An 11,018-nucleotide genomic window follows, 5' to 3' on the forward strand; every position below is an offset into this window, starting at 1 on the left:
ATGCGGTTGAGATGGGAAGTTAGTGTCCGAGTGGATCAAGGTCACAATATCTCAAGTGGTAGAGCAGCAGCGTATCTAGCCAAAGATCTTGGGTTCGAATCCCGCTCGTGTCATTGACTTTTTTATCTCAACTAAAAACCTTAATTAATTGTAATTTATTATTTAAGAATAACTGTATTATTTATATATTATAATATATACCAGGTAACCAGGAAAGTTTGTGCGGTTTTTCATTTGCTATTGTTTTAATACCAATAATCGACATTTCGGTTTACATAGAGGAATTTTAGGAACGTTTACATCACGTAATATGAGAGGATAATGCGCCAGTTCATAAAGAAAAAGTGTCTGAACAGATCAGTGTAAATTATGAAATATTTTCTTACTCGTGGATTCAAAACAGATAATCTGTGCGTGCTCAATGCATGAATTACTTGGGCTGCCAAGACAAATCGTAAAATTTTCACTGTGTTCAGTGATGATACAAATAAATGAGTGCACTGCCCAAAGTGGGTTAAAACTCCACACAACAAAGCATATTTGGTTTTCAACAATACGGGATCATTTGGAGACATCCAATGGTATGACCTGGAAATGTCTACTTACTAATACTGCCCTGCCAAAAAGTGGTTCAAAATATTTGCGTCTAGGAATGAGGAGATTGAAGCCGAAGATCGTGGGTTCGAATCCCACTTGTGGACCTGAACCAACCTTCAGTCTTAAATGGTGACAAATTGAGGATAGATATCAGATATCTCAGTGCTTAACATAAGCGATGAAACTATTCTTTCTAGATTACATTGATTTAGGAAGATGTAGAAGCTGAGGAAATGGGTCCCTTATAACGTTTAGGCTAATGAAGAGTTAATATAGAAAGAAATATGATCTATTGGTTTAAGATCATAACAGTATCCAATGCAGGATGATATTAATTTAAAGGCAATGAGCGGTTGCCACAGTCTAAGGAAAGTGCAAAAATAGCACTACAGTAAGAGAATAAAGGAAATAATATGGATTTAATAAGGAGAAAAATAGTTTTCTGAGGAGTGAAAGAGCTAAGGCATCAAAGTCAATTCAGTACATCTTTTTAGTAAAAGAGCTCTCATGGTCATGACATGTAAGTTTGGGGTTTAAAATAATGGCGAGATTTTTAACTTTAGAAAACAAAAATTAACAGGGTTGACATGAGGAAGTGGGTAGTCAATTAATGGTTTTTTGAAAATTAATAATTGGATTTGTTAAGATTTAAAAGAATGCTGTTATTAGTTAATTATTGATTGAGAGAATGAAGATGTGCAGTGATAGCTTCAGAGATGTGGCTTGTGGTGAAGGGGGACTGTCTCACTACTATGAAATTTTTGGAAGTCAGTTTAAAAAGAGGATTTAAGGGGGGTCAATAAATAAGGATATTTGTTTAAATAAAATTGTCTCAAATGCTTTAGACAGTGATGGAAGAATACTAATAGGGCAGTCACTAGCAAGGGTTAGTGAAGTAACTATAAGGGCTTCCTTCTAAGCTGAAATAAAGCAGGATGAGGTGAGAGATCAAGTTCAAAATTTGGATTTTGTATTTTAAAGGAACAGGAGGGGAAAAAATTATGAGTTTATTAGAAATAAGATCGGAACACGTAGCTTTAGATTGAATTGAAAGGATGGTTTTTAAAGCTCAAAATATGGGTAATATTTGAAAAACTAAAGGACAGTTTTTGGCGATCTAGTTGAACAGGAATAGATAACTAGTACATAATACTAGTACATAGTTTTATACATATTTTATAATGGGAGCATGTTGTCAAAGTTGTTTTGGTTTTGTTTAAAATGATTTTTGTACATTTTTAATAGTTATTTGGAAGACTATTTACAGTATTTAGTTGGAAAGTATAACTGTTTTCGGGGAAATTCAACTTTTGATCTGGCAACATTGTTTGTTATTAATGACTCATACTCAAGTAGTAAAGACAACCTCAAGTCAATCTTGCTCGATTTTGTTATAAGTGAACGCACTTAGTGCTGTTTTTCTTTTTCTTTTATTATTTATTGTACGTTAAATTAGGTTAAAACAATAAAATCTAGGCGAGATGTGTCATTGAGCGGAAGTGTGTGAGTCGATTTCAAAGTATTGGACAATAATTACAGCAAATTGATTCAATTTATTTTTTTTCGTTTGTAGATTGAAAATTTAGTTTTCCAGCGTTTTGTTTTGTCAACGTTAAAAAGACAAACATCGTATGTTGGCAGGGTATCAACGATCGTTTCATTATCGGCCAAATAAATGCAAATGTACCTTAACTACATCACTAGTTTCTTATTTATACTTATTTATTCAGGTGAGAAATGTTTTATATTTTTTCTTCTTCTTGGGGTGATGTCAAAATTGATATTTGGCGGATTATTTTTGTTTAAATTCTTCGGTAATTATTTTGTACTTGTGTTTAATAATAAAGCTTTCAGTTGATACACTGTGATTCCAAATTTGGCTGATGGTTAGTCCGGCTATCAAAATGGATAATATTATTCATATCAATTTCACTTTGCGTGTTCTCTTAGATATCTCAAGAATGATGCTATTGTCACTGCAGTTTCATTATGACATTTTAGCATTTTTACTTGTGTAGGTCATGTAAAGATGCATATTAATTTTGTTCTACCATTATTGTTAAGCTGATGTAGGTTCGAATCCCGCTCGTGACAACAATTTTTCATCTCAATCAAAAACCTTAGATAAAAAGAATAATTAATTGGAATTATTGTTAATGTTAAACATATTACAATTTCTGTTCCTTGTATGTGGTGCGACAGAAAATTTAATGTCTAAACACCCTTTCCCACAAAATGAAAATTTTATGCACAAACATTAAAAATAGGAATGAGGCCAGTTCGTAAGAAAGCAGGAATCACATATTTCTCTTACTGAATGGACATGCTTGATCTTACTGTGAATTTAATTTATAATTGCATTATGCATTATATTGTAAGTTCTGTAATGTTATTATTGACCAGTAATTTTTCAAATTAAGGATTGGTAGTTATCAAGGTTGTGAGCATAAGTTATAAGATATTTATTTGATTGCCAAGCTGTCAGCCTACATTTGACATTCGTCAGCTATCTGAGCTCTGTGACAAGGGAAAGTAAGGTATAAATATCCCATAAGTTGATGGAGGGTGTGAAGTGACCCAGTGCCGGTTCGCTGACTAGCCACAACCTAGATAACATACCGTTCTAAATTTAATATTAAAATTAGTGAGGACAACATGGCCATGTGGTTAGGTTTTACGACTTTACATAGCAATTCTGGGTTTGATTCCCAGTATAGCCTGTAGAATTTCAATTGAGAATAATATGAAAAAATATAAAGTCATCTTGACATCACATCTACGACATCCTTTTGATATTGGGACTTTATGTACAGACAACTAGTTGGACTTTAAGTTCTCCTATGTCTGTTGCCAGTAAGTTTTCAAATTGTTAACCTTGTACATTATTATTAATTGTTTCAAAGTCTCAATAAAGAGATATTACTTGAAAGCTTGATGAAGGAACTGAGTGTTTGTTTCAAATTGTAATTTTATTATGGTTAAACTTAGGTTGAAACCTGGCATACTGATCAAGTTCCTTAATAAACTAGGACTTACCGGTGTTATTTAGCTCTTAAAGGGCGCAGTGTAACATACACCCTGACTAATAATCTACATCTAATCCATAGGTTTCAATATTGTTCATTAGTTAAGAGGACATCAGTGGCTAAGTGGTTAGGGCATCAAACTTCTGTCTGCCATGCTAGTGGTTCTAGGTTCAAATTTAACCCATATTGTCCATGTCACCTAACAACTTTCCAACGTTGTACCTTTGTGAATAGACAACTAGTTAGGCATTAAGCTCGATGATTTTATTATACTTAAACTGTAGATGTCAATGTTGTAAGTTGAGAGGATAATGATAGCTGAGTGGTTAAGAGGTCCAATATACCTACCAATAGAGGTATTTGCTATGCTAGCACTTCTAGGTTCAAATTGAGATATAGCCCACATTGGTCCTCCACGACACCCAACTTTTCAACGTTGGACCTTTGTGAATGGAGAACTAGTTGGGTGTAGTTCTTGATGATTGCTCACAAACTTGATGAAGAAACTGAGTGTTTTCTTCAAATTATTAATTAGGCTTAATTCAAATTCATTAGGCTTAATTCAAATTCATTAGGCTTAAAAAATTGGTTTCAATATTGTTCAAAATTTGAAAGGACAATGGTGGCTGAGTGGTAAGGGCACAACTTGCATTTGCTCCCAGAATAGCCGATATTGATCCCTTGTCCATAACACCCAAAAACTTTTCAATATTGGACCTTTTTGAATTGACAACTAGTGAGGGTTAAGCTCTTGATGATTGCTGGAAAGCTTGATGAGGGGACTGGATAGTTAGTTTATTAGTCACATTAGTTTTTTAATGCAGTGTGTATTGCAAGAGGGCCAATGGTGAAATATTGACAATACAACTATTGTACCAATCAATTAGAGTTATATATATAAATATGGGTAAAGGGTGATAGAGGAATATCAAATACTCAACCTCCCCACTTAAGTTAAATGTACTTTACAACGAAAAAATGTATTTAAGAATGACAGAGCGTGTGAGTGAATCTAGTTTTAAAAACTATATGCATTTTCCCCAACTGCCCTAAAATGACAGAGCTATAGCCTAACGGCAGCAGAACGGATTAGACTGAGGTCTCCTCAGACTGCCAAAACCACAATAAATCATAAACTCAACTGTATTTTATTATTATTGTAATTGATCTAAGATGTACACTATATTGTATAATTTGCTTTTTCTTTTCAGTTGAATGTCTATACGTGAAAATTGAATGCAATGGCCCCATTGTGGTAGGAGGGACTATCACTTTTATAGCTCAACTGTATGACGATAGTGGGTTTGACAGTGAATATGAGTTCGACTGGAGAGATAATGCAGTAATGCATTCTCATGAAGCTAGTGTAAAGTACTCTTTCCACTATATTTAATTGCATTACAATTTTTTTATTGATTATTTTAAAACAGTTAGTAGGTCGCAGTCATTCAATATGGAATGTAACATACGACAAAGATAAATATGCTCCTGGAGAATATGAAGTTACAGTTGTTGTTAAGAAAAAAATACTTATACCATGGCGTAGAACCAGTGCACGAATATCGTTCAACTTAACATGTAAGCATTGCTCCAGTATTATTATCTATGTACAGTGAATCTCAAATCATTTACACCATCTTACTTTTTGGCTCATCAGTTCAATAAATACTTAGAAAATTAAGAAATATGCGAATGCTAACATTATGTAAGTTAAGATATGCTGCAAGGAAAAGAGTCCATTTTTTCTGCAATTACAGAATGGACATAATTTGCTCCATCATTAAAGTAATTTTTACTTAAATAAAGTATCTTTTGTCCTAACAATTGCAAATTTTCTTAATGAATTAAAGTTAAAACCCACTGTTTCTTGTCCTCGACCTGATGATTTTTTCCCCTCAGTCATTATGGTTCGAGTAAAATGATATTTCAGAACTTTAAAACATTGTCCAGTAAACTATATATTTCTTTACCATATGTCCTGGGCTGTTGTTCTTTGATGTCTATGTATACAGGGTGTATCAACTTATATAGTCAACCCATTTAATTTGGAAACGATTAACTTTAGCAAAAAATATACAGATTAAATATTAAAGATAACATTAAACATAACTTTTTCATCTGGGAAATGACACTATGTTATTTTAAATGAGAATCCCATATTTTTATTGTACAATTCGATTCTAAAGCTTATTTTATGGCACTTTTACTCAAAGGAAAATTTTAATACAATCGACCATTTCTGAGTTATGCCCAACTGAAGATGCGTGTGGGGGTTTGCTTTTTGTAACTTATGTAACTTTGTAGCTTTTGTAAGAATCATCTTAGAATAGGGTTAGAATAGGTTGCTTTTACGCTCAGCTTATATTAATTTTTGACAAAAAAAAAAAAAAAGGATCGAGCCCATTTTATTTTTAAAAAGACTCAGCTTTTATTACATACTGTTGCAGATTTGACCATTTATTAAAATTTAAGTTTATAATAAATGCTCAAATACGCTCCTTGATGACAGGAGATCTGGTCGTTTCTGGAATTCTTCATTTATGGCCTTTTCATTATTTCTGAGTGGATTTCTCTGCTATCCACACCAAACATTAGACAAATTGACTGTTTGAATATAGTGCATAACTCAGACATGGTCGATCATATAAAAATTTTACTTGACATTAAAAGTGGCATAAAATAAGCTCTAGAATCGAATTGTACAATAAAAATATGGGATTCTCATTTGAAATAACAAAGTTAGTGTCATTTCCCAGCTAGATGAGAAAGTTATGTTAAATCTGTTACCACCACATGATTCCTAGCCAAAATTTACTTGGGGTTTGTATAAGACTATTATTGCTAAAGTTAATCATTTTCTAATTAAATGGGTGGACTGTAGAAGTTGATGCACCTTGTCAGACCCAATCCTCCAATTTTCTCCTAGAGTGACCATTTACATGGGTGTAACAAATATAAATGGTACTCATTTAAAAAAAATCTAACTTTTTAAATTAAGCTTTCAAAAATATATTAATTTTCTGCATATTCTCCCGTCCTAGAAATACGTTTTTTTTTTTTTTTCATATTAGATTGGGATTTTTTTTTAATTACGTCATCATAAAAACTCTTCGGACATTCTCTTAGTCATTGGAGCACAAATGCTTTTACAGCTTCTTTGTCAAAATTCTGGCCTCCAAGTATTTCTTTGAGGGGTCCAAAAAGAAGAAAGTCAAAAGGGAACAAGTCTGGTCTATAGGACATATCCCATCATATTGCGTCTGCAATTTTTGCCTTGTAGCATTAGCCATATAATAATATTGCTCATTAATTGTTCATCGATCATGGAGGAAGTCAACATTAAAAGATGCTTCATTGATGGCTACAGTCAAAATCACCCTTGGGCTCTCGATCTCAACTTTTTCACAACCTATAGAAAATAGACACGGGTTCTTGGCAGGGTGTTTCCAAAATTTTAGTAGATTCATCCCTCTTTGCTCAAAAACTTGTTAATAATCCATTGCTCCATGGAGACACGCACTTCTTTCTCATTCATGGTTTCTATTGATACTAAAAGGACCTGGTAGAGTTGCAGTTGGTTATCCCCTCTGACTTCTGTAAGAAAATCAGTCCTGTTTATATTTGACACACCCTCGTATATACAGAATTGTCATTAAAGTTAAAATTTATTTCTTGAATAAACACTATATTCTAAGTACTAACGAACCAGTGTGAATGAATCTGTGGATCACTTTATATGAAATAATTAAGAAAAAGGCGTATTAACAAAACTTCTTTTCCAGCTTATATGAATGGGCATATAGATGTAACACAAGGGAATGTGTTACTAAAAGGAGACAATATCAACATTAAGACTGAAGTAGAGCATCAAGTCACCTTGAACGAAGCAGATGAGAAATTATTAATTCCTAATCAGACTATCATAAACACATATTGGTTTAGCGATTGTAAATATATGGGAGTACAAAATGGGCTCACATTTTCTTATAATTATACCAAAGATGATGCCGATAGGCCCATCGAGATTGAGACATGGCTGATCGTTGGGCCTGAGAGCAATTCGACAAACGCAAGCACAACATTATTTAACAGATCGACAAACGAAATTGAAAATGTTACCATAACAAATTTAACGACAACTACAGTCCCGTCTGTTAAAGCATTAAAAGATTGCAAGGATGATTCCATTCTCATCATGGATCCTAAAAAATATTATGGAAAATTCAAGAGAAACATCATTCCAACATGTAAATCCAACCATTGTATAATCATATATATTCATTTTTTTAAAGATTTAGATTATAATGTCTAATTTTTTCTTAAATAAATAATAATATTTATTTTAATACATAATTAATTTAGAAACTTATGGTGCTATATCTCTTGTACAGGGCCTGTGAGTATTGGAAATGTAGAAGGTTCAACATGGTTAAAAAATGGTGAATTGCTCGAGTTGAATGTAACATGTTCTGGTTCGAGCCCCTTCTACCATTGTGTACGTTTTATCAAAGGAGAATACAATAGTACAGGCAATGAAACTTGTGCTAATGCTAGGCAGACACAGTCATGTAAAATTGCTGTAACACGCCTCTTATCAGCCGGTTCACGCTACACAGTTTTGTTTATTATTGGAAACAAAGTATCTAACGCTGTAAAACCAGTCGGAGTCAATATGTATTACGGTATGAATGTTAATAGTTGCTTGTTTATTTTTAATAGAAAAAATGTTTTCTTGCAATTTTCAGAGCCGAAACATCCCCAGCTTTCTGTTATAATTGTGCCAGTTACATGCACTTCTATTGCAGTCGTATTGATAATATTTGGCTTCGCCTATTACATCCAAAGTAAAAACAGGTAAATTAAAAAAAAAAAACAACAAGCAAATGGAACTTTTTAAACTGAATTAAATTTTTCAACAGGCACACAATCGAAATTGCAGACTTTGATTTTGCCAGAAGGAACGATTCTGAGTATATGACGTTTAAAGAAAGGCTTCGAGATGCTATCGGATCAGCCTTTACACGGGTACACGAAGAGTACTCGGAGGAAGGACCAATCGGGAATGTTTGGTCCCCTACAAGAAAGTACGGCAGTATGCAATAAATCCTGCAGTTGGCTTTCATATTTTCCCTACCCGTTATATTTATTAATAATATTGTTAAAAACAACAATTAAAAATGTTTTCATTGTTGTCGTTGTAAATTTATTGGAATTTTTAACTATAAAATGTTATCTGATAAGTTTCACTGCTATTTTATTTAATGAAGTTAAAAAAATTATCATTGTTTTATTTATTTTTTAAAACGTGTCCATTGATTTGACCAAATTCAAATTAATGCAAAATCTAGACTTCTAATTGATCTTTTTTAATTATTGAAAGGACGGTATTTGTTTGTTTAATCTATGAGTGCAACAAGTAGATTTTTACTCGATGATAATTCATTCTCTCCATATCAATAATCTAGGATGAATTTTAAATTATGAAAGTCATAACACGAATTTAAAGAATATCAATTTTAAATTATTCTTAATTTATACACAATGCCTAATTAAATAATGCAGCTTCCTGTAATGTATGCTCACACACTTCATATCACTTACATATTTATTTTATTTTTATTTGTTTATATCACCAACAGGCAGGATGGCATTCTAAACTACTGTTAGACTAAATTGCTGTTTACTAAAAGCCGTTAAAAAGTATAAAATTTAAATGTAGCGAAACAAACCAAAACCGAAAACATGCTTATGAAATTCAGAACAGGTCTTCCTTCTGTAGCTGTTTATAAGTTCATTTCATACCAGTCATTTTAATAAGAAGTAATAAAATGTTAAAAAGTATCAACGCAACAAATTGTATAGATTGTAAAAACCAAAAGTTTATTAAACTTTCACAAACAACAGTATGTCAATTTTAGTCTACAACTATTCCACTGTAACAAAAAAATATATATAAACCAATGACTGAATTTTATATTTAGATTTGTCTATAATGTAGAAAATAATACTTTTTTAACTAACATGTAAGTGCACTTGTAGAAGCAATTACCATTCAGCATTATTTTAATTTATTTAAAGTGTTTTTCTTTTTCTTTTCTTTATGTTTGATTTTATGTTGTGAGCGGCCAATTTTATTTCCAGTAAATTTGTCATTTCTTTTTCCAGAAATCATCCGCGTCAAGGTCTATTGTCTGAATCTGATTCTGAGACACTCGACACCTGAGTTACCTCCGTATCATAAAAACACCTTAAAACTTAACAAATTGAATCTTTTTATTTTATTTTATTATATTTTTTACTTTTTTTTATTTTATTTTTTTTTAATTTAGTTTTTGTATTATATAAATGTAAATTTTCAATATTTCCCAAGACAATAATATGCCCACTAATGGTATCGCTCATTTTGTGTCCTCCATTTCATGACTTTACTTGCATGCTTCATTGCTTAAAGTTTTTAGATTGTTTTATATTATATAAAAGATATATACATATAAATTTCCAAGTCATGTAGATAGTGAAATTATATATTGTTTGTTATTATTTTAATATTGTTAGCTAGCATAAATTAATTATTAGATTAAGTGTGATGTAAGATGTATTTTGTTTTGTTTTTGTTTGTTTTTTTATTAACCTGCGTATTCAGTGTTATATGATATAAAAATTCTGTGATTCATACTTAAGAATTTTAATGTGTAAATTTTTTGTTTTATGCTGTACATATTTACATCCAAACCCAGATATTATGTATATGATGAGAGAGAGAGAGAGAGAGAGTAAGAGTAAGAGAGTATTTAAAACAAAAAAATATGTATGTATAAAATATAGTGCACTTTACTGTTTGTCTTGAGTTGCCTTTTCTCAATACCTACTCTTGGAGAATCTCAATGTTAAAGATACAAATGTTAGATTTGGGTCATCCGGCTCGTTTTTGCCACACTGCGGTCCTGTGTTCAAATCCCGGCATGTCCATGGATTTTTAATAGCGAACAATACGGAGAAAGTTGATACTACCGCTTCTGTGAAACCTTTTGGGTAGTTGTACATTAAGACCTATAAATACTTACAGGAATTACTACAAATGAGAGATTTAAATATGAAGGGAATTTTATTGCATGTAAGTTTTGATTCACAGGATTTGTTTACAAGGCTGCACTCCTGCTGAATCGGCAATGAGTATTGGGCTCATCTTCACTGAAGGAAGGAACTCCTCACTGAAGATGGCTCAATGCTGAGATGTGTTTGTGACCACCGGTTCACCAACACAGACCAATGCTGCATTATATTTGGCATTACTCTAGTTGTATTCGGTTGGCTACAGACACCTTTTTCTAGTCTGTAGTAATTATGAGAAACATCTTACCTTAAAAAAGTAAAGTAGTTTAAATATATATATAT

The 11,018-nt window shown here is 32.1% G+C and overlaps 1 protein-coding gene across 1 annotated transcript; it reads left to right on the forward strand.

The window, feature by feature from the left end:
- The first annotated feature begins 1,946 nt into the window (after positions 1–1,946).
- On the forward strand, positions 1,947–10,445 carry LOC106666240. Its single transcript, XM_014393298.2, has 9 exons — positions 1,947–2,098; positions 2,171–2,327; positions 4,835–4,989; positions 5,054–5,201; positions 7,406–7,870; positions 8,015–8,305; positions 8,369–8,477; positions 8,543–8,707; positions 9,789–10,445. Exons 2-9 carry the CDS (start codon positions 2,273–2,275, stop codon positions 9,844–9,846), a joined length of 1,446 nt encoding a protein of 481 aa, XP_014248784.1. The 5' UTR covers positions 1,947–2,098; positions 2,171–2,272; the 3' UTR covers positions 9,847–10,445.
- Positions 10,446–11,018: the final 573 nt, after the last annotated feature.

This window comes from Cimex lectularius, unplaced genomic scaffold (assembly GCF_000648675.2).
Source record: "Cimex lectularius strain Harlan isolate CLEC.00 unplaced genomic scaffold, Clec_2.1 scaffold5, whole genome shotgun sequence".
In the NCBI taxonomy this organism is placed as follows: Eukaryota; Metazoa; Arthropoda; class Insecta; order Hemiptera; family Cimicidae; genus Cimex; species Cimex lectularius.

Bases quoted from the DNA above. Each gene is read 5' to 3' on its own strand.
- LOC106666240 (XM_014393298.2), top strand. From the start codon at position 2,273: ATGCAAATGTACCTTAACTACATCACTAGTTTCTTATTTATACTTATT. The intron at 5,202-7,405 runs GTAAGCATTGCT...CTTCTTTTCCAG, and splicing joins AATATCGTTCAACTTAACAT to CTTATATGAATGGGCATATA. The intron at 7,871-8,014 runs GTAAATCCAACC...TCTCTTGTACAG, and splicing joins GAGAAACATCATTCCAACAT to GGCCTGTGAGTATTGGAAAT.